The sequence below is a fragment of the Serinus canaria genome, chromosome 1A, assembly GCF_022539315.1.
Source record: "Serinus canaria isolate serCan28SL12 chromosome 1A, serCan2020, whole genome shotgun sequence".
Classification (NCBI taxonomy): Eukaryota; Metazoa; Chordata; class Aves; order Passeriformes; family Fringillidae; genus Serinus; species Serinus canaria.
This window is the reverse complement of record NC_066314.1, coordinates 52,535,293-52,559,841: the sequence shown is the minus strand read 5'-3', so window position 1 is coordinate 52,559,841 and position 24,549 is coordinate 52,535,293. Positions and strand designations below refer to the sequence as shown.

The 24,549-nt window shown below is 40.6% G+C and overlaps 1 protein-coding gene across 1 annotated transcript in view; it reads right to left on the bottom strand.

Annotated features, from left to right (window-relative positions):
* Positions 1-1,511: 1,511 nt before the first annotated feature.
* NUAK1 (NUAK family kinase 1) overlaps positions 1,512-24,549 on the bottom strand; it is a 47,051-nt gene continuing 24,013 nt past the window's right edge. Inside the window, exons 3-7 of the mRNA XM_030238270.2 lie at positions 14,976-15,127; positions 13,611-13,676; positions 7,078-7,197; positions 6,642-6,774; positions 1,512-5,591 (exon numbers count right to left, since the gene is read on the bottom strand). Coding sequence (XP_030094130.2) covers positions 4,438-5,591; positions 6,642-6,774; positions 7,078-7,197; positions 13,611-13,676; positions 14,976-15,127 — 1,625 coding nt within the window. The 3' untranslated portion in view covers positions 1,512-4,437. The remainder of the gene's footprint in view (positions 5,592-6,641; positions 6,775-7,077; positions 7,198-13,610; positions 13,677-14,975; positions 15,128-24,549) is intronic.

The window sequence follows — 24,549 nt, the reverse complement described above, 5'->3', positions numbered from 1 at the left end:
TTTCTGAGAACCACTGGATTGCCTATGCAGTAAACATAAAGAAGACCAGGTCTGTCTACAGACTTACTATGTGACTTCAGCTAAGGCATATTGCCCTGGACTTATCTTCTGTAATAAATAGGAAAATTAAAACTCTGAACTCCCACCCCACCCCAGAGCTGTGCACTCTCAGAGTTGTACAAACATGTACATAATGACTCCTCAGAGCTTGCCACAAACATGCATCATGCCTAGCCATCCAGAATTTTCTAAAAGTCATTATTTTTAAAATTAAACAAGTAGTTTGTCCTCAGCTTCACTTTTTAACTAGTGCGCTAAAAAGAAAAAAAATGTTGTTTCATAATTGCTGTTACAGAAGAGACTTGCAGTATATTTTCCACCACCAGCACAATTAGACCTTATTCACCTCAGGTGCAAGAACAGGCTTGCTGACTTTGACTATACACCTCATAATTCGTTACTCAGTCAGCACACAGCAGATAATCATTCCTTTTGCAATGTATTAACACCTGCCTACTCTTCTGCATCATTGGCTTTTTCCCTTTATTCCCACTGGGTTTTAAGTGGTTGTAATCTAGCAGCTACAGCCATGGCTTCTTGTTTTAAAAAGCTCAAGAGAGATAAAATGAATTAGAACAATTAAAGCCTTTTTCTTTTTTTCATAATATCCATACCTTGGATCCTAATACAAACTGCCTATAATTTAAAAAAGCAGAATATACACCACAGGTATCTTGGCTGGCTGCATCAAGGGTCAAGCTTAATAGCGTCTTGTTCAGAGCCAATACGAAGACATTGCCAACCATTTCCTTTATTTTAGCAAATCCCCAGCACACACACAGAATACCTAACACCCAGCTTCCCTTATGATGCCCACTTGTTTTCCAAGAAAAACAATCTAAAGCCTTCTGGTGATTGTGGGGATTCCAAAAAAATTGAAAACTGACTCCCTTTTTTACCCTCTCACCAGCTGATTATTCTGTCTGTTCAAAGCCATCTGACCAAAATCAACACATGCTCAACAGCATCAGAATGGCCATCACTCTTTTTTGATCAAATTACTGCTCAAACCCCCTAATTTTTACCAACAAAATCATAGTCAATAAATTGTCCCTTCCCAGATGGGGAGGAGAAAGGACCCTGACCATCTGTCCCTGAGCTACAAATGAGTTGTACTCTGTCTGCTCAGCCAGCTCTGTCTCATCTACAGCACACCTGGCCCACAAACCTCATTTATCTTCAACAGAAAACCCCCAGCCAGTTGTTCTCCACCAAACTTTTCTAGAGCTGAAAGCTCTGTATGCTTTGCAGTGCCAAACACTTCAGAGCAAGGGAGTCTCTGTGGCCACCCACATTATATTCAAATGCACAAATGAGCCAAGGAGGTTTGCATAAACAACTTGGAACAAAGTGCTGAGATGCTGCTGTATTTCTGCATGACAAGTTCATTACCATTTGGCATTGGCTCATGCTGATGTACAGTGAAAAAGAAAAGGGAGAGAGAGAGACTGTTCACAGTTACAGTAATTTCATTTTATTTAATAAAAAACAGTATCAGATTAAAAATACAAACACTTCAGGTGATTATCCAGCGTTTTTCCCTGTGTGCCTTGTAGAGCTCAAACCAACCAAGGATTGGGAGAAAAAAAACCAAAATACCCCCCAAAAATAACATAAAACAATTTTGGCTGGAGCTGTAAAATAATGTTGCACCAATTAAATTACACCAAATATATTATTATAACTTTGAAATGGCTTTCAGACCAATAAATTAAAAAAAAGACAAATTCAAATAAAAAAGTTGACTTTGTATTACAAAAAAAAAAATTAAATAAGAATCACAACACTAATAGTAACAATGTGCAGTCAAGTTTTTTTTTCTTCTCTTCTAGGAATGATAACATGCCAGTAAACATGTAACATGCCAGTAACATGCCAGTAAATCCCTATGTAACATTTCCAGTTTGGCAGCAGTTACTCACTCATTCACATTTGTACACAAGGAAGCAGACCTGGGCAAAAGTCTCAGAGATAGGAGCCCTCAGGGTGCTCCTCACTTCCCTGACAGGCTGGGTAAGCTCCCTTCCCTTCATCCTGAAACCTCTATAATTCCACTCAAGGTTTAGTGCCAGATGTGCACGGAAAGCGTGATGCACTGGACAGTACTGCACGGGACAGCAATGACTCACACCAGCTGCAGATGCAGCTCTTACACCCCAGGACATGAGTTAAAAGCCACGGCTGCAAGGCACATCCATCTTTTTTTCAGAAAGGCCATGGAGGCTATATTGAGTTGTTTTAAAATGCACCACAGCACACCTGTTAAATCAACACACTGCAAAATGGGGTGCTGGTTTGGGATGGGGTAAAAGAACACATGCAGGCCTTGTGACAGAAGATGAGATGTCTGAATATCATACAGAGAGGCACACATCTGTAGAGAAGTGACCTGCAATTGCCCTTCCTGAGCAAACAACAGTGGGCCAGATTTCACTTGACCACTTGAGAGTACATGTCTCAGAGATTTCATGGTATTGATGCCGTTTATTTCAGGGTCAAATTTGGTCCAGTGTGAGTGGATAAGTAAAAGGTAAAGGTTCTCCACAGATTAACTGATTTTGGAAACTCAGGCTGGTTCATCTTTATGCTAGGTAGCCCACTTGATTTTTAGGAGGAACCAGCAGACTTAAGGACCATGACACACTGAATAAGAAGAATCTGCAAGTGAAATAGCTCCCTGCCCCAGATGCCAATGATATATGGAATTATCCCCAATTCCCAAGGAATCCCCAGAGGAAATCTATTCGGTTTCTGCACCATCTCTACAATTTGGGACACAGTGGGTCAAACACTGCTTTCAGCTCCAGTTACAGGGCAGGAGCAAGACCAGAACTTGCCCCATGCCCCCCTGCTCTGGGTATGAGTGTGGATACAAGTTTTGCAGCTGTGGATCATTTGACATCATCGGCTGAAACCTGTGATTTAATCACACCAGTGCACCTCCAAGAAAGCCAGGGGCTATGTGCTCATGGAAATGAGACTGAAATGGGCCTGAAGATTCCAGTTTGCCCAAGCCTGTCAAACACACAGTGCCTTTCTGACACAGGCTTACATTCAGGTAATCCAGTAGACCCATGTGGTACCTTTATGGGAGTTGAAGCCTACAGTCTGGATAGCTGGATATGTCTGAGAACACAAATGCATATCCTTTTTTTCCCAAACTGGTATCATTGCACACTCAGTACCAGTACCAGCTACATTAGATAGAGGCAGGCCCACAACTTTATACTAACTCTGTTATTAAATCTACCGTTATCATGTCATCATTCAATTCTTTCTGCTCTGTTAACACCAACCTAGACACATTTTCATTTGCAGAAAGGCATCTTTCCATTAACTTTCTGACCTCTATCCATTTCCTACATTCTACAACCTTTTCCTTACCTAACATTCTAGTTGCAAACTACTGTCACTCCCAAATACTACAAGCTAGCAGCAAGGTGGCACCATTTGCTGACAGTGACTGAATTCTAGATTGGAGGGTCAGTTACCCCTAGGGACCCTTTGTGAGATTCATCTTTGTCTGGGCATTCATCTGGCTGGCCATTTTGAAAGAGTCATAGATTGAACATATGGGTTCAAATGTCTTAAAAGGTCATTTAGCTGCTGATAACACCCATTCCTTCCAGTTGTCCCTATCATTTCTGTGGCTCTGTTTTTGATGGTAGCTGGAAACAATTTTAGAACTTTCTACTCACTGAAGAGCAATGGGTCTGGTCACTGTGGAAGGTCTAGATATGAACTAGTCTGCTCCATTGCTTGTCCACAAACACCTCATAAGGTTTTCCTGGGGCAAGTCTCTCATATTATCTTAGAACATGTTCAGAACCTCTCAGGTCATTCTGGTGAAAGGGTCTGTGATGACCACTTCGCCTGGTGTCCTGCATAATGCAAGCCAAAGATTCCCACTGAGCAATCACTGTGCCCAGATAAATAACTTCAGAGGGAAATAAAGCCTCTTGTTCTAAAAGGCATCCAAATCTGACTTGAAGAATTCAGTTAATTTCTTCAAAAAGCTTATCTAATATTAATTACAAACCTCTCAAAATGTGTGTCCCTCACTTCCAGTTTTAATTCTGTCTAGCTTTGACTTTGAGCCATCAAGTCTTGATGCTTTTGTCTACTAGCTCCTGATGTGCTTTGATCACAGATACAAAGCAAAGGTTTTTCTCTGGTCAGGTAGGTAATATTTTGAGGACACAAAATTAGAGTAGTGTGAGATGGCTTTGGGGTAACTTTACTTGGAGTTCAGCTAAGCAGGTACAGTCAGTTCCTCTGAATCAAAACCTACCATTGTCAGCAAATCAATGACCTGACTTACTCCATCATAAAGGTACACAAATAACTCCCTTCCCTCCCTTTTCCATCTTCCCTCTGCTAGTTGAGCTTGTTGCAGATCTCTAGGGCTTTCTTGTAGACCTGAGTCACATCATCCATGTCTGTGAGAAGAGAAAAACTGCTGTCTCCAAGACGGTTGCGGTAACGCTTTAGATACTGTGGCCGCGGGCGGTTCTGAAGTCCTTCAAAGTCTTGGATCTGGAGGAAATTTTCAGCAGAGACACAGCTCCGTATTCTCTGCCTGTTTGGCCTGTTCTCTTGCAAATCTAGCAAATCAAATGAGTCACTGGACAAAATACTGTCATCGCTAATTACACTGGAAGGGCGACTGTAACTTCGAGGTAATGCATCCCCAGGCAAGACCATTTCTTCCATGGCCTCCAGCGTTGGTGTGTCAGGGCTAATCAAAGCAGGATCAGTGCTGTTGGTAGAATACTTGCTGTTATGTTTCAAGATGCCCTTACGCCTGCAGGAATGGTTGTAAGACCCATTTCTGGATGGCTCTGTGACCCCTGGAGAAGTGTCACTGTTTACTGTCTCATCATTATTGTCCAAGAGTTCAGAAGATTCACTTCTTTCTGGAGAGGAGTAATAGCCTGACTCCCTCTGCTGAGTCTTCTTTAAGATTCCTTTTTTTGGCATTAGTGAAGACTGCTTAGTGCCATATTTGCCAGCTCCCTCTCCCTCTACAACACTTTTAATGGCCACACCAGTCCTGCACAACTCTTGCTCCATCTTAAAAGCAGCGGGTAACACTGGGCTGACAACTCCTTCAATGAAACCTGCGCTGTGAGAGCGATGTTCGCTGTTGCTCCTTTTCTTCAGGATGCCTTTGGGTCTCTTGGAGGTCGGTTTGGTTGCATTTTCAGCTCCTCCTTCCTGGATGGACTGTGCAATGTCATTTTCCTTTTTTGATTTTTTCAGGGACCTTTGTCTCTCTAGTGTGACTTCAGGACCTTTGGGCTTAGAAAGGCACTTGATTTTGGTATCAGTCTCTGGTTGGAGGCCAGTAGAACGGTGATGCCAATCAATGAACCTTGCCAGCAGTGGGGACTCGGAGTCCCTCAAGGCATCACAGTCACAGACACTGCTCTTGTAGCCCCAGTTAACCCACCAGTGGTTGGCAATGTCTTCAATGGTTGCTCGGCGTTCAGGGTTCACCATCAGCATCCACCTGATAAGACCACGAGCATCTATGGACGGCATGGAACATTTTTAGAATATGGGCATTCTTAGGTTTGTCAGTTTAAATTGAAAGCATGAAGACAATCAAATTAGCAAAAATAATGCTCCATACTACAGACAAAGTGAAAAGGAACAAGGCCTTGATCATCAGTCAATGATGGAAAGTGCTTCTGAGAACTATTTTATCAGAAGAATATGATTCACTCTGGAAAATGTACTCTGCGCTATCCAAAAAATTAATGTTTGTACTGTATTAGAGAGTGAATAGTTCCATATTACTGAAGGAAGTCACCAACCTATCGACTCTAATGACAAAACTTAGAGGACAATGAAACAAAATTGGGGTACTTAAAATTATCTACACATTATTGCTTCTGTATTTACTTTTTCCACAATGTAGTCTTCTGTATTTCCATACAGAGAGCGAGAAGACAGAAAATTGAAAGGAATGACAAACAACCAAAAGATAAATATTCATTTAAATATAATATTTGCATAGATATTTAAGGCTGGAAGGAGTCATTATAATCAGTGAGCCAGACTTAGTAGCTACTCTTCAGTCAGGTGACTGCTTAATGTGCTATCCTAGAAGCCAATGTGAACACAGTGGCATTAATTCAGATTTTGGCCTGCCTTCTTTAATAAGAGACTGTGTTGCTCTGACCATTCACCTTCTCTCTGCTTGTGGTAGCCCACAGTGTAGTTAGAGGACTGATCTGTACCAGTATGTTGTACGAGTTTACAGCTTGTCTGAACAATTCCACTTGCAATAGCTAACAGACCTTCCACTGCCACAGATCTACTTAAAAGAGCCCATTACAACTCCCCAAGGCAAAAAAACATCTATCTGCTACAAAGCTTTAGTTTCAAAAGGGCTTTTGGAAAGTGCTGTACTCAGATGGGAATTTATGGCAGATGAACTCAGTAGGAGAATGAGATTTTTTTTTTGGTGTACATCATTCTAAGACGACACTGTAACATGTTGGAAGGGGCCAAACAAAATGCTCCATTCTGAACTGCTGTCAGCTCAGTACATGGCTCTCCCTCCTTCTTCATACCTGAGGTCTGTGTTGGCTCACGATATTCTCCACTGCTGATCTGCCTGATGAGATTTTTGTGATCAAAGCCATCAAAGGGCATCGTTCCATAAACCAGAGTGTAAAGCAATACACCGAGGGCCCAGCTGTCAACCTGAAATACAGACACAACACATGTGAAGCCCAGGAAAGTTGATCCCTGCCCTTCTCCATGCCATTAGCACCACAAGAACAGCATCATGTCCAGCTGCATCTACTGCTGGGCAAAATGGTATCTAACATCTCACTAAGCACCCACAGGCAATGTAAACAGAGGTGAAGCAGCTTAAGAACTTCAAATACGGGACAGACCCAAGTGAACTCACATGTACAGTAACATTTGCATTAATACTCCCTGTCAAGAACATTATCATCAAGGACATCCCCATACCACCACAGAAAAACTGATCCTTCTTACCTCTGGGCCTCTGTAAGGCCGTCCATTAACTATTTCAGGGGAAGCATACAGCGGGCTTCCACAAAAGGTCTGCAGAAACTTGTCTTTATGATAAAGGTTAGAGAGTCCAAAATCAGCAATCTGTAAATAGAATTGCATAAGGCATTTGTAGTATTAATCATTTCTTAAAGTAACAAAAAATCCTTTTTCAGGAAAGACTTAGCTGTATTTGTCTCTGCCATAGGGAAAACTCAATGTGGATTTTACTTTACTCTCTAAAGATTCCTCAGAGAAGAAGGGTTCCCAGGTTAAGTCCTCCTGATGAGGAACAAGGATGCTTTGGGTCCATTCACAGAAAGGCCACCAACTGCATAACCATCAGCTGGTAATTTTATCCTGGATGAATTGCGTATGCTTGCAAAGACAATCTCATGCTAGGAAGCCTGCTGTCCACTGACTGCTCTTCATCTTGTATAGTCATTAATACCAGAGGAAAGCAAGCAGAAAGTACCACCCTTCTTATCACATACATGCAAGCCAAAAGCCATGACCTCTAAATTTAACAGGAGGAGGGAGGCAGGAGTGTTGCAGAAGCTAAGCATATACTGAAGAAAGTGATTTTTTAAATCATCTGGAATGTAGCTACACCTGAACGAGGGGCAAAGCGAGGCAGCCATTCATTTCTCCAGATTCAGGGACATGAGGCTGAGGAATCTGAGCTGTTAAGCCCATGAAATGTCTATCACGAGATAATAAACACAAGTCTGGTTCCTAACTGGGAACAATGGGCCCAAATCCGGCTTGCCCAACACAAACAAAACTTCCCTTGGGACTGTTGGGAATATTGCCAAATATTCCAGAAGTATTCCAGAAAATTGCAGGATCAGGTCCAAATATTTTGTTTACTTCAATTCTCTGTTCTTTTTCCTACAAAACAAAGGCTGAGGACAGCAACACTAAATACTCCCACAACCTCTGCGTTTTCCTCATTTCTCTAGCACTGTCACTGTCATATTTTCTGAAAAATCTCTTTGCCCAGAATTTTCTCCTGGGAAGCTGAGAAGCCTCAGAGAAAAATTAAAGCAATAATTATCTGATTTACTTCTCCTGTGTTTTACTGCTTTGGAATGTGTTTGGACACTATTTACCAACAGCTGGTTGTTTCATTGGTTTCATGTGAATTGTTTTTACTTAATGACCAATCAGTGCCAAGCTGTGTTGGGACTCTGGAAAGAGTCATGAGTTTTCATTAGTATCTTTGTAGCCTTCTGTCTGTATCCTTTCTGTATTCTTTAGTATAGTTTAGTATTCTTTAATATAATATATCATAAAATAATATAATACATCATAAATTAATAAATTAGCCTTCTAAAAACATGGAGTCAGATTCATCATTCCTTCCCTCATCAGGGGTCCCTGAAAATACAACATGGCACAAGGCAACACATCTCATTTTCATCATCATTATAAGACATAAAGCACAGGCATAAAAAGGTATTGCAGATATAAAAGATGGGAGTTTTCTCTGGGTTTTCTTCACCTTATTAATGTCTTTTCTACCAGAAAGAAATTAAATCCCAGGAATTTTCACCAGAGAAAATTCAAGAAAACACAAAGTGAATGGGAAAGAAAAGGACTCGCCAGCAAAATCATTCACTCTTGGCTTTCTAAAATATATCATTGATGCCTCTAATACCTGTTGAATTACAATGTTCAGTGAACTCTTGGAAAAGGTGAAGTCTTTGTCTGTACAAAGATTATCTTAACTAGTACAGTTACACAGAAAAAATGACACAGTTGAGACCAAAACAGGAACACATATATGCTTTATGAACAGACAGAAATAGATATATAGTTGTTAGATACTTTCATGTTAGAAATATAAACTTTTTATATATCCTTTTTACACAATTTTTAAAGTCACAAATCAGATATGAGATTTCATGTTTCACTCTTCCCTATTTTGATGTTCTGCTTGTGCAGGTGTTTAACTGACAATCTATATTCATCCTGCTCAAAGAGCAGCTGATTTCTGTTTCTTAATTTTAATTCATCTCAACATGTTCATTCATAGATTGAATTCACGCAGTCCCTCAGACAGCGTATTAACAACCAACAGCAGAAAATTCAACCCTTAAATACATGTGGTTTGTAAAATCTTCATTGTATGGCTGGAATGTCATTGAAAACAGCTGGTGTAGAATTGCAGTCTGCAAACATATTCTCATGGCTCAGATTGCACTTAATGCCCTTAAATTCCACTTTCTTATCAAGTCACCCTGCCTGACTTGCAGGAAGTTGGTTTTAAGCCTTATGAAGTGTGCCCTGTCAATCCGGGGGAAGAATGGGATCATTTCAGTGTTAAAAATTCAAATGAAATGAATTTTCATTGTCTTAGCTGCATCCTGAACTAAAATAAAACTCAGTCATTGAGTTTTATTTTAGTTCAGGATGCAGCTAAGACAAGGACAAACACTGCACAGTGTGATTCCTTATGAAAATACATTCCCTTAACACCATGGAATGTATAAAATGCATGTGGATGTGCATGAATATATATATGTATGTATGTATGTGTATATATATATATATATATGTATATATATATATGTATGTATGTATGTGTGTATATATATATATATGTGTATATATATATGTATGTATGTGTATATATATATATATACACACACATACACACACACACATATAGGGATACATGCCACTGTTCACTCTAAGAAACTCTCAGACTTGGGCATTCGTGTTTTCATTTTGACCATTCAGGAAAAGAGTATTTATGTTACAATCCACTCCCATGCTCACAGACTGATGTTTATCAGCTTTTTCCATTAAAATTGTCATGCCCCCCCAAAACAAGATTAATAGAAGCCAACATTACTTCATGTTCTTGGCACTTAAATGGAACTAAGTCAAAAAAGTCAAAAAAACTTCCTGAATTGGGAGGTGGAGAAAAGTGGATTTCCAGTCCTCTTGCTTCAGGAGTATACGTTTCATATTTATTGTTAGCTATGTTAAACCAGATGTAAGTTATTGTTGAAGTGTGGAATATAAATTCACACTTAGGGGAATTATCAGCTTTATCCCACTTAAGAATCTGTCTCTCTGTAGTGCAGATAGAGAAATAATTATGTCTCTTAAAGCAAATGAAATATATGTGCAGCGGGTGAGACTTCCAGCAAAGTAAATCCTAATTCCATACATTTAGTCTGTATATACAAAACCCTCTTGGGTTTCTAGTGGTTAGTCTGATTGGCGTCCCCTTACCAGCCCAAGAGAATGAGCAGTTAGCAGGATTATGTTACTGTTATACTTGCATTGTTCTACTCTTCTGTCACTTTGGGGTTGATCATTCCGTTATGGTAGCTTCTGCTAGACATCTCTTTTAGCTGCAATTCCCAGAACAGGAACCGTTCTCATCCCTACTGTGAACAACGATGTTCAGTCTCACAAGTGTTTAAAGCTCATTTGATTCATTTATGTCTGCTGCATTTAGTGGTTTTCAGTAAAAGGCTGCAGGAAATAGTACTTCATACAAGTGCATAAAAAACCTAGTAATACACCACAGATTGGATCACCTTTTTCCTCTCACTGCACTCCACCTCTGGCCTGTGGATATGCAGAACTCTTCAAAATGTGTACTTTTTGTTGCTTCCAGACACTGGTGTTTCCTTGTTACTGTATTCTAACATGACTCTGCTTCCAGAGATTTTTACTCACCATCACAACTCTTAACAATAAAACAAACCTCTTCTTATGTCTCCACACTCCTTTATGACCTTCATTTAATTATCAAAAGCTTAAGAATGGTTTTCAAGTTAGTGTAGTAACAAGTAAAATAGCCTGGGCCCTTTTAGGTTGGATAATAATTTCTAATGAATTACTTGTCCTCTTTACTCCCTGTTTTAAAAGTATTATTTAAGCTGCTATACAGGGATCCATCCATTTTTACAACATCATATTTTTTCTTCACATTATTATGACATGTAAATCATAATGCATAGATCATTGGCTTCATCAGAAACATGGATTTAATTGCTCATTCCACCCAAGAACAAAGAGATTAATTTAATTTTCTCATTCTTAAAATCAAACTGCCAATTTTGTGTTTGTAATCCACTGAACGAAATATAAATACTAGGAAAGTACAGATAAGACTAGAAAATGCCTTCCCCTGAGTATTTGAAGCCTTAAGTCAATACCAAACCCCTGCAATTTTTTTCTGCCTGAACAAACCACATGTAAATACTCTCAGAATGCAGGCCTGATAAATTTACTCCTAATAAATAATTTACAGTTCCATACATGTTTCCTTGCCAACAGTTACTGTTTAGTGAAACAAAGAAAAAGTGGGAAGTAAAATTCTGTGCAAGTAACACAGAAACATATTCAAAACTTCAGCATCAGTGAAATAGTGGCTGCAGGTTTACCATCAAGTATTAAAAGCTGACCTTAGTCACAAGGTTTAGAAAAAGAGAGCAGAGAGAAAATGAAAAACCATACCAGAAGTCACCTCTTGAAGCAATACAAATTCAAACACTATTGACTGTAAGATGTATGAAATACATCTTACAGTCAATAGTGTTTGAATTTACCATCCCAATACCATCCCAAGTTCAGTCTGTTTTTCAATACCATCCCAAGTTCAGTCTGTTTTTCAGTTTCATGAGACCCTTTGCACAAGTAGCGACTATGGGACAGCCAAGAAGCCACTTCCCCATGCCAAGGCAGCCTTGCCTGCTTAGAGGCCTTAACATTGAAGAGATGTAGCTGAGAAAAGGCTGGAAATATGAAAAATACCTACAGCAGTTTAAACACAATGCAAGTCAGGAAAGGGAAACCTTCAAGGAAAGCACGTTCAAATCACTGGAAGGTATGTGAGGAGGCAGAGCCACCTGAATTTCTTCCACAGCAGTGCCACTCGCTATGGCAGATGAAATGCATCTGTGGTTCTGAAGCCCTTGGGTCAGCGCCATGTGTGGACCAGACAAAGCCACTTGTCTTTGCCCCATCCTTCCACTCTACCCTCAGAACAACTCACATAAAGGACAGAGGGGCAGGAGCAGAGCTGTCTGACAAAGCTCAGCTCCCCAGAGGCTTGAGGAAGTGATTGGTTTTGCATATGAGGACCACAGTGCAGAGATCCAGCCCTCCACAGCTAGCAAATTCCACAAATTCCTCTTTTCTCTCAGGAATTCTCTGATTAGCTGGGAAGATAGTTTGGCATGTAATGTGGAAAGAAAGGTCATCCTGCCTGTGGAAGCCCGACTCCTATACAATGTCCTAGAAAGGCTACTTTTTGTTTCCAGCACTGCTGAGAACAGCTCTAGCTGCTGCAGTCAGCGTCCCTGTAGGAACAGGAGAGCAGAGGTCTGCTCCAACACTGGATGCTAACAGCAAAACATCCAAATATTGCATTGGGTGGGCCTTCTGTAAAAGACTATTTTTGGAAACCACATATTTATGTGCCTTTAATCCACTAGCTGATCCAAGTTAGCTTCTGTCATCAGCGTTACACAGATGGCAGCTACCACATGTTACTTTCCACTTCCATTGCACATCAGCTTGAAATGAAGACAATCTCTCCACTGTGAAGCCCAGAAGGCAGTGCCTACAGCTCCAGGGCTTTCAGGGGAGACAAAAGGAAGACCCAGGCTATTTAGGTACTGGCTATGCAAGCAGCTCCTTGATTACTTTTTTAATTAAATAAGGATGCTCAAGTGTCAGCAGAAACTCTTTGGTGTTCCTCCCTCTGCTTGTTTGTCCATGGATGAGCACATCCAGCCACCCTTACATCCAGTTACCCAAGGAGAAACAAAGTTGAAACAACTTCAGTCACCTGGACATTACACTTATTTTATAGAGGAATATAGATAGGATATATATAGGAAATCACTCTGGAAATTAAATCTCTCAATTATTTAACTTTGTGCTACAGCTATAAACAATAGAAGAAAAAGACAGGAAAAAAGGTAATTCTCATGCTTTCACTGGGGAGAAATGGCATGGAAATGACATCACTGACATCACTATTCCAAAGTATACGTTTGTGTCTGAAGTTCCAAGGCCATTTCCTAATGAAGCACATGTGCTTTACTAGGTTTATTTTGAAACTCTATTTGCTTATTTTCCAGCCATGATCAAAAGAACATTCAGACTGTTCTGTAGAAGGCACTTGAACCCTGTAGACCAGAACAGTTTTTTCCTAGCCCCAGAAGCAGCCAGCAATAATATCATTTGTACAATAAGCCCAATTGCACAAAATGCTCTGTTGTTTTCTACCAGAGGGTAGATACTGCATTGGGAATCGTGCTTTTGTGTGGCAGGACAAGGCTTTCACCTCCAAAGTATGCAAAGCTTCATTTAGTGTGTATTACTGGCAATCAGTGGTGTCTTTTCCCAACCTCCAATCTCTGAGCCTCTTGCCAGATGCTGTTACTTAGCAGCTGTTACCATAACAATGGCTCTTCTAATGCCTTGGGTTAAAATGTTATAAAACATGCAAATCCATTCTGAGAGACTGAGAAAAGGAATCTTACCTTAATATTAAAATTGTCATCAAGAAGAATGTTTTCCAATTTTAGGTCCCTGTGGACAACACCATTCTGAAACAAGGAAGAAAAAAATGGGGAAGAGCATGAGAAAATACTGGAAAAATAAAGGAGAACTGGCAGGGTGGTCTTTGCATCTTCATTTCATGGCTGATTTCATTGTCATTAACACTCATGGCCCAGTGACTAGTGGCAGGCGCTGTATTAGTCACTTGGTGTGTGGTTAAAGGAAGAATGACTGGAATCTGTCCTCCCACAGACACTCTGAAATAGCAGGGGGTGGGAGGTCAGAGGGCTGGGGGGTGTCTTTTCAGAACTTAATTTCATCCTGGATCCTGCCCCCTCTGTGTGAAAGCAGGATATTCTTCCCAGGCACCAGAAACCAACATCTGTCAATGACGTTAGCCCCTACAAAAGCCCACATTCCTCCAATGAGCAGCCATGTGGATCGGGGGAGTTATAATCCCAAAGGATTGTAAATGTTAGGGATGGAAGCAAACAGACTGGGTCTAGATCAGAGCCTTCTTTACAGAAACTTGGGAAAACTAAATGCATCAGGAATGGCACTGCAGCTTTTCAGCACTATGTAGTGAGGAGTTTGAGAAATCCCATTTTTTTATCAGAATTCAAGTAGAGACTTAAGTGTTTTAAGAATTCAAATTAAAATTGTGTTAGCTGCTCATTGCCTTTAGCCTCATACAAGTTTTGGCCCTATGCAGTTGTTTCATAAACAGGGATGAAAGGTCCATGATGACAGCCAGTCAGCTACCTTGGGTTTAATTACTTGATTTGTTATTCCAAGTGGGTACCATGATGGGTAAGGTCATTAGCAAATGGTATCTTTCCTGCTACATCTGGTAAAGTTACTTTTACCTATCCAGAATGAGTATGTACTAAAGCTCATGCATGAACCTCATAGCTTTCTCTTGGCTTTTTCTTTCATATATTATATCTCCTATTCTAAAGTTGTTTACTAGTGTATTCAAATTGCAAACTAATATTTGTTTGAATGCATTTATATTAATGGTGTAGAGGTTATTTGGGATGCCTTCTTTAGTTGATGTTGCAATTTTTGAGTTTTTAAATGTCAGGAGAAATATTTTTAAGGCAAAAATGCAAGGTTGGCCTAAAGTAAGGGTGTGTCTGGTATCTGTCACAGCACAGGAAAACATCATTAGTCTTTAAAAAGTCACTAGTTCAGTGTAGTGCTTTTAATGAAGATCTCCTGGTGTACTGATAAAATCATGTACTCTGATACTTAATAATGAATGCTGTTGCCTCGGACATGCTTTGAAATATATGCCAGTAATCAGCCTTGAAATAGCATTTTTTACTATGAAATTCTTTGCTCACCTTGTGGCAGTAATGCACAGCAGAGACTATTTGTCGGAAGAAGTGTCTTGTCTCTCTTTCGCTTAATCGCCGCCTCTCACTGATGTAATCGTACAACTCTCCTTGACTTGCATACTCCATGATGATCACAATCTTATCTTTATTTTCAAACACTGCACAGAGGAAAAGAAAAAACACCACAGTTGATTCAATATACTTGAAAAGTGACACTTGAAAGAGTGAAGAAGACTCAGGATGTCTGATCACATCCTAGACCACCACTGTGGCCTGGAAAGATGTACTAACAAATCCCACTGCAAAAAGCAAGTTCCAAAGCTACTTTTTACCAGAGGAAGATTACAACATCTCAGACCAAGAGAAGGAAGTTGAGTTTATCCTCTCTTTCATATGGCTACATGAACCTCTTTGTCTCAAATAATATGGGGTCACAAGGTGGCAAAGTCAACTTATCCTAGTGAGGTGAGGTGGACACTTGTGCCAGTAATACATGAATACCAGCTCCTGCTCCGGCATAGAATTCCTTGTACAAGTAGCCCACTTGAGGCCAGAGGATAGAAGCAGACAGGAAGGAGTTTGGAAAGGGTTCATAGAAGGCATAATAAATTCTTGTCTTCAGTAACTGATACAGGATTGCTATGTGGCTTACAATGACTGTTGGCTGGCTTTCACCTACCACCAAAATCCAACAAGTATCCAACTGATGGATGTGCCCTCCTCCATCCCAACTCTGTGTGACAGCATAGCGGGCATGGACACCTGAGCTTGCTGTGGCTGCAGCACCTCCAGAGCAGTACAGCTCTTGTCAGTGTGGCTCTGTACCCCGTCTCGTGCAACCAATTCTTCCTCAAGCTTCCTTATCTCCTGCCCCTACCATGTGTCCCACTGCATGTCACAGACTGCATGCTGTAATCCTCTATTGCTTGTGCAGAGCCGGCAGCAATGCACAATGCCAGCGTAAGCAGCGCAAGGAGAATAATCTCATACAGATCACAGTCTGACTCTCCTTTGGGCCGAGAGTATGCTGTGTCACATGCTGTGAAGGACTTCACTGTGAGTGGCAGATAACTAATATTTAATCTAGTAGAGCATGCTGTTAATAGTCTGGAATTGCTGTAATGTCCGGGCTGCTAAATAGGTCTTCTCTTTTGTCACTGAATATCCATTGCAACCCACTGGAAACTTCCTGCACCTGCCATAAGTAACCACTGCTACATGAAAACATGGTCATTTTCCTTTTCTTTTTATCTGTGGCAGTCCTGGTCACACTGGCAGCAAGGCATATACAAATTAATAAGGTTAAAAGATTTATTACAAACAGATACTAGTTTTGACCAGTCCTCCTGTAATGATGCCTTCCTGTATTTCTTTATCAATGCTTCGCCAGTAGTCTTTGGTGATTTAAAAAAAAAAACAGAATTAAGCTTCAGCTTTTGCAGTGAAATGTAAAGCTACCTCTCTTAACACACAGAAATTTACTTCTCTTAGGCCTTGTCTCATGTCCTCTCACACCCTGTCACTCAAATCTACAAGCCAAAGCCTCTGCAGTTCACTCTAAGATCCCTGAATCCCAGCCAAACAGCTCTGATAATAGAGAGAGCAAACAGCCAGATACAACTGGCTGCTTACTTGTCTGCTGGCCTCACTGTACCCCAAAGCAGAGGCCTCTGCCAGCGATTACATCCTATGTGCATCCTCATTAGCAATAAACTTCGGAAACTGGGAAAGCCTTCTCTGGATGGATTCTACATAGAGTATCCTCTCCAAGAATGACAGACCGATACTGTCTGGGAAAAACTGAACATGCCCTGTGTCACACAGAGAAGTGCTGTGATGTGTTACCAATAAAACAGTAACGTGCACATTCGCTTCTCTAAGCTTGGAAAGGCTTGTTAGGTACAGGCTTGTTTAAGAAGGCAAAAAGAAATAGTAAGCTGAGACAAATCACTGAAAATACTCTCATATGAGAGATATTATTTAAACAAACACATAAACTACACCACAACAACAACAAAAAAATTCCCCGAAACCCCAGCTGATTCCATGAGTTAGGGGTTACTGTATCACGTACATATAGCTGAAGTTGCCACATGGCAGAGATGATCTCAGTGTACTTTCATGGAAATGCATATCCCAAGCAGTTCCAACTGAGGACCACCCTCAACTCAGAGGCACATTTGCCCTTGGCTCTTCTTGCCCCACTCCCCCAAAAGCTGATGCCCCACCAGGTGTTCAGTGCTGCTGATGACAGTAACAGCCCTGCCACAATAGAGCATTCTTCCAAGGCTGTGTTTTTATGAAAGTTGTGCCTTCATTACTCAGTCCGAAGAATTTTCTCAAATCATCCTTGATGTTCTTAAGTTTTAAATCCTAAAATGTAATTCTTTTGGACTCAAATTTGCCATATTAATACAAGTCCTGATCCAGATGTATTTTCCAACATTTCTACAGAAATGAGGTGGAAAGCATTTGTTTTGGAGGAATCCGTATTCAAAGGCACTTTCCATTTCCAATTTTCTCTTACACCCTCTAGGAAACTAAGATAATACCATCAAGCTGAATTTAGGAAAGCATAAATCCCTGCTCTAAATTGCAAATTTTTGTCACAAAGCCACGCTAGAATAAATGGAAACGGAATAATTCCAGAAACTTGTATTTGGCTTTCAGTTTACTGGCACACTTTTCTTCATGAGGGAGAATTTTTAGGGGGAAACTATCCTTGAACTTAGGTGATATTAATTCTGTAATTGTTCAGCTATGATGATGGTGAGGCCTCCTCAACATCATCATAGCTGAACAATTACAGAATTAAACAGCAAGCTGTTTCTCCCCCCAGGAGCAGAGGTGAATAGGGAGGGTTTTTTTTACAACTGTGTCACATCAGAGCACCTCCACAGTACCAGCTGAACCTCAAGAGTGAGCACGCAGTTATTTCCTGCAGAGAGGGAACTGAACAGCAGACAAAAAAAAATCTAAAATGAGAGCTGCAGCTGAAGGAAGAGGAGGTTGAAAGGCAGTGGGATTTATGTCTATACACACACAGCCTTAAAGAGGAATTTAGCGGTCAAGACTATCAGGCAGATGAGAAGGTGGTATTCTGGCAATTCTCACACCATCAGCCAAGTACACCATGAATTTTCACAGTAGTATTTAGGATGTCAGGCAGGTTTCACCAGGCACTTCTGAATTTCCCTTCTGAGCACAGCATGTAGTTTTATAAACATATGCTCAAGAAAGCCTTGTGGCCAATGGCTGGAGGAAGAGAAGAGGGCATTACTTAAAGGCTGGATTGACTTACTGCAAAGAATAATGAGATAATAAATATACTGCCCTGTTAGCACCTGGGCTGTAACTTGTGGGCTGATGATGGACAGGTTGCCTCCATATAGCTTTAGGGATTGCTTGGTTCACTCTTTGTTTTTGCTGCAGATGATTTATTACCTCCCATCCTACCGCATATTCATTCTGAAACTCACCCCCACCTAGAAGTGTGCCTGAACCCTGGCTGCACCTACTGCCAGCAGAGAAGCATGGATTTGGGAGGATGCTGAACTCCAGGAACTTCCCAAATCTTGCTACTTCTGGGACAGCCATGTCATATAAGCCTGCTCCTCAGCCCTGAGCAAGGTCAAGGGATGGAGACCATGTATGAGTAAAGTGGGGCTGCTTTAGTTTCTTCCAAACCATCAATACTCTGTAAATGGCTAGCCAAATTAGATAAGCAGAAAACTGTCAGTACCACCACCCATACATGGATAGCAGGGGAGATGGCCTGTCAATTAAGAATCAAGATAGGGGGGTTGCTTAGATACAAGGCACAAGCTTCACCTATTAGAGGGGAGCAGGAGAAATGCTTGCTACTAGCTCTGTGTCATCTATTTCTGAGCCACTGTGTTTATTTTCACCACTCTGCAAGATGAGTTACTCTGAGAGCTGCAACAAGACCTTGATGTGGCGGGAGGGCTGCTGCACTGCCTCAGCCATAGTGGTCAAGTGCTGCTGCAGAGTAGTGCCTGCAAATCACTACTCCTTAGCAGACAGAGCCTGCCGGCTGAAGGATTGACTGTGGAGGTGACTGCACTTTATATGGCCACAGGGGAGGAAACAGGGACAGCAGTGTGAGAGCACATCAGGAACCAGGAACAGCATGAACCTCATGGTGTAAGGAACAACATGATTGTATCCCCAGGAGATGAGCAAAGGACTAAGACACTGGCCCCAGGAATGTGGAGAAACAGCATTTTCCAGGGGGCTACAAGTTTGCTTGGGTTGGTCTAGTCAAAACCACTTGGTTTTGGTTTCCAAAAGCCTTGGGAACCCAAGCAGCAAAGGGTGCTAAACATACAGAGGTCAAAGATTTCTTACTTTTCTTTAAATCCCACCCTTAACTCTAACATGTTTGTTTCTTTTTTTAAAAGTGACAGAGAAAAAGTCTATACCTCCAGGCTCATAATTGAAACCAAATCTGCTGACTTCAAAGTTCCTTGAAGAATATAAATGTGAAATTGGGAAAGAATTTAACTTTTTGCTATCAAAGAGATATTGGAGACAAAGTACATTTTTTAACATGAACAATTCATCCCTCTACCACAGGCTGTTCTACTATAGTAATAGCTCTTGCATAAAATCTCTCCTCTTATTTATAGTTAGAGGCTATGAAATTATTAACTCAGCTTCTATCTACAGCCTTCCATTTTCCAAATAGCACTGGCTGACTTCTTGCTCATAAGCACTCTTCTTTTCAACCCTACTGCCAAATTCATCCCTCTAGCTACACCAAAGTCACCTCCCCAGAAACTCATGAGACAAGTCTGACACTACATGAACACACTCTCTATATTTCTTCTCTGCTAAGATGAGCTTCACTATAAAATTGTTGAAAGCCCAGATGGGCACGGTTTTGCAAACTTCAGTCAGAAAGGTTTAATGGTACACTGTATACCTCTCTATTAGTACAAGTCACTTTGGACTGACTTACTACCAAAAAAAAAAAAAAAAAAAAAGCAGGAGGCTTTTGCAATTCCTCCAAACTCATAGAATACTGAAGTCAGAATGAGTGCTGAGGGTGGTAGATTCTTCCCCCCCTCCCCCCCTCCCCACCCCCCAAAAGGCAAAAGGACTATCTCCATGTGGGCTGTGGGCTGATTCCTTTTGGTTTACATGTAACCCTGGGGTAAGGATTTTAGTTTGTTAGTTTAAGAGGGGCAGCCAATCTCTTTGCACTGGAACCATTTGAATTCTCCTCATGCCTTTGCTCTCTATCAGAGCAATCTCCTAAATTAGTTCCAGTATGTTGACATTCCTTCCATCTGGTGTCTCTCCATTCAGTGGTATTTTTATTACTCTCCTAACAGCCGCAGACAGAAGTACCTTTCCACTGCTACAAAATGCTCTTTTATTAAAGGTCAGCCAAATCAAAAGAACAAGCAGGTTTGTTTTTAATTTTGGAGATCCAGACTAGAATAACCTTTTCATTCAGAAAATTCATGTATGACCCACTTACCTCACTTGTGTAATAAGCCTTGAATTATTCTTCAAAAAGTCATGCAAGCACTGAAAACTGTCTTTTACCTTAGAAATTCAGCCTGATTCAGCTTTTGTGGTTGTCATGGTTTGACTGTTTTACAGCCCCCGGCATAATTTTTATTTAGCTGGGTTTTTATTAGCAGTGTTATTTTATTACTGTTTTTAACAGAGCATATAGCAGACATGAAAATATCCCAGGCCCAATGAAAAAACCATGTATATGCACACACATAAATTTATGCATATGCTTAACTATAATTGAAAATATCAAGATATAAATGTGTTTAATGCCAAACTTGTGTTTTAATGCCAAACTTGTGTTAAATTGTTTTCCTGAATTATGGCCTTATTCAGCCAAATTGCATCTCCTTTTAAATTAAAGGAATGTAGTTAAAATCCTGCAATAATCTTTTTAAATCAGACAGCATGCTATAATTTACTCCCCAGTGAGGAGAGGAACTATTATCCTCGGTGAAGCTTTTTCTCACAGAGCAAGACTGAGGATATGCAGATTATGATGGTTTGCTCTTTAGAAGGAAGACAGTTGCTAATATGGCCACAATAACATATAACACTAATTGTCTTTGTTTCGACAAAGAATACAAGCACTAACTCCCCTTTATTTAAATATTATTTAAACTGTCGAGGAACTTCAGAGAAGCAAATATTTACATTACTGTGGTAGGACTGTGTAAATGGGAAGATGGAAATATATTTCATCACTGCTGGCAATCAGTTTGACATTTAAACTGGACCTGCCCATGATCTCACACATTTGAGCTTATATCATGTCCAATGAAGTCTGTTTTAGGTGATCACCCTGAATAGCAGAAAATTCATAAAGCTGAGGTATGGTAACTAAAGAGTTAAGTCTGTTTATTCTTTTTTCATTAATATCTCCAAACACTTGAAATATTACTTGATGTTCTTGGATGTTATCAACTGAAAACAATGATAATAAAGCACTCAAAACTCAAATGCCTACATAATTAGAGGAAATCAATTAGAAATGTGGTTAAACAGTATCACTACTGAAGTACTTTCTCCTGGCCAAAAAAAAAAGAATAATTTCAGCTTTCCAACTTCCAACATTCTTGATTAAAGCCCAGTCATCCACGTGATGTTTAAAGGGACTAGTGGCTTTTTCAGGTGTTTTGCACACAGAACGGGTGGGTCATTAGTCACCAAAGTTTGTTTTTCTTATGTCTAAAAACCAGGAGATAGCAAAGGCTTGGACAGAGGCCAATTGTCACAGCCTGAGATAGGTGACTGTTTTGCCACCCTGGCCCCTCGCTGCTGCCCCACCCTGAGGTCCACATACAGCTGATGGCAGGAGACACTTGTCTGAGCCAGAGCTGCTGCAGGGATGCAGCTCCTCAGCAATGGCTTGTATCCACACACCTTTAACAGCTGCCACACAGGCAGATTTCTGACAATGCAGCTGGTTTTCCTGATGATATGGTGACTCGACTGACACAGCTTCCCACACTGAGACAGGCCTATGTGCCTGTGAAACACCAAGTGTGTCTATGCTTTGTTACATGAAGTCTGGCAGAAAATGTGACATGGAACATGTATTTGGCAAGTGCAGTGAGTATGCCACTGCTGTTACACCCTGTCAGATTATCTCCTATTGCCTTTCGGGTTTGAAAGTAGAGCTGAACCAGTCTCCTGATGAAGCATGCAACCTAGCTCAAGCCATTGTGAACTGGCAGACACATGATGGAGAATCTCTGTTTTTTCTTAAGAGTACCAAAAATGCAACCTAGAAAAAAAAAAAGGAGTGCATCTTACTTGGGAGATCCATATTTTGTGCTTTGTTAACGCAAAGTGTGCAGCACTCTTATAAGCATCCTGGCCCCAATTCAGCAGAGCACTTCAGCACACGCTTTCCTTCAGTTACTCGTTTACATTAATGCCATCATGTTCCACGAGCACCAAATTTCAATACTAATGTTTATTCATTCTCCAGGGAAGATTTTCAGTAAACTATTTCTACAAACATGTTAGCTAATAGTCTGTTCACCTTTAAGTACATTTTGCAAAAGGGCAGACTTTTCTGTATGGTTATGCTGACTAAGGACAACTCTTTCAGCACAGAAACAGTTATACAGACAACTGTACTTCACACTACAAAAACTCAAGAGCTCACTCCTAAACATATCAAGTGTAACTTCACCCTCATGATTGGCCCAACACGTGTTTAAATGTTCGCAATATGTTCCTTCCCTGGTTTAACTTTATAAAGTATTGCCAGATGAGGCAGATTTTGCACTCAAGCTACCCCAGAAAAATATGTTAGCTCTCAAAGGCTTTATTATAAAATCCTGAAGTTTTCAAGGCAAAAAAGCAATAGGGCAAAGGAAGGGCGAGTGGCAGGGGAGAGACAGACAGATGAATGGACAGAGGCATTATTCTATAAACTAAAATTTATGTGCTGAAATCAGAACACTGCCAGCAAAGCAAACTTCGTTTATCCAGTCCCTTTCAAGGACTTTCAAGTCACTTAAAGGAGCACTTCCCTCACAGCCACACTTGACAGATTGCCAATTACAGCCCTGCTGAGAGGATGGAATTTCTTTAGTCACAACTGTACATCTGCCCTGGCAGTAATGGGCAAGGTACATACCTTAAGATTAGGTTACAAAGAAGTATCTATCTCTAAACTGGAAAGCTTGGTTTCCACACATCTGAATTTGCTTGGTATCAATAAAAAAAGATAAGGTTGTGTTTACATCAAGTAGACAAATTCAGAGGTTAATTGCTATTAGCAGGAAGGTCAAAAGGATACCTAAACAAGATCCTACTTAAGAAAAACACATGTTTGTAAATGCAGTACAAAGAGTTTTCAAAGGTTATTACAGGGATATCCAGCATTGTCCATGGTACGTACATCTGTGCAACCTGGCACCTACAGGGAAAGCTGTCAGACATGCAGTGGCCGTCTGGAAACCTGCAGTAAAAATTTGTGAGATAGGAGTAAAATATCTCTAGGGTGGCTTCAGTCTTGAAGTTAATCTGATCTAAGTTAGTCAGCTAGACTCCAAAAGGAGCCTCCAATATGCCATTTATCCCACTTATCTGAAAAAAGGTCTCTCAGGAGGGAGTCAACCACCCCAGGAAGATGCTGAACTCTCTTGATTAGAGAGGGACACTAGACTTGTAGCATACGCCAACTGCAGAAATGTTGGATTGCTTAATTTTAGTGAGATTAAGCCCATCTCTTAGGATTTATTGACTTCAACATTTTTTGTGAGGGGATAGCAATATTATCACTCTTTATGCATTACTCAAGAGGAAAATCTATGTGTTTAAAGTCCAACTTTGAGAGGATACAAATACCTCAGCCTTTGATGTACTAGTCCCTTAACTTAACAAGTACTCTTCAGCTTCTAGAGAAGCACACACTCAAGGGTCCCTGAGGTCACACCCTCACCTCTGGGCAGTTGCTGAGGGTTCAGCTGCACAACCACACATCTTGCCAGTGCTACCGTATCTTAAGTTACAGCATTGGCTGCTACAGGCCAAATACTGACTCTGACTGCTTGGCAAACACACCAGAAGATGATATAGGTGTTCATCCTCCTCAGACAAGATGAATTCTCCATCATGGAGCTCAACTGGCTTTGCTGCAGAAGCATTGCTCCTCCCTCCGCAGGGCCAGAGAGGGAAGTTTTACCCCCACAGGACTTAGTGTCTGCTTCCTAAAAATGCTGTAATCTTTTTCACTTTTACAAATATTTAACTCAGTAAAAACTATTTTAAGTAAGAACAAGAAGGGCAAGTGGTCAAAAAACCCCAGCATGCTTAATATTTTTTCTTCCTGAGTTCCCATCCATATTTGAAGTAACTTTTGTTCCATTTGCAACCCACATGCTGACACGGCATCCCTTTTCTGTTCCCAGATCATTTTATGAGTTTATTCAATAAAAAGATACTCATCTCTTTTCAAGTACAAGAACATGCTTTTGAATAACTCAATATGTGATAGTGTAACAGTATGCCAAGACAGCCCTTGTTTTAATCAGTCGTATCAACTCTCAGAGCAGAG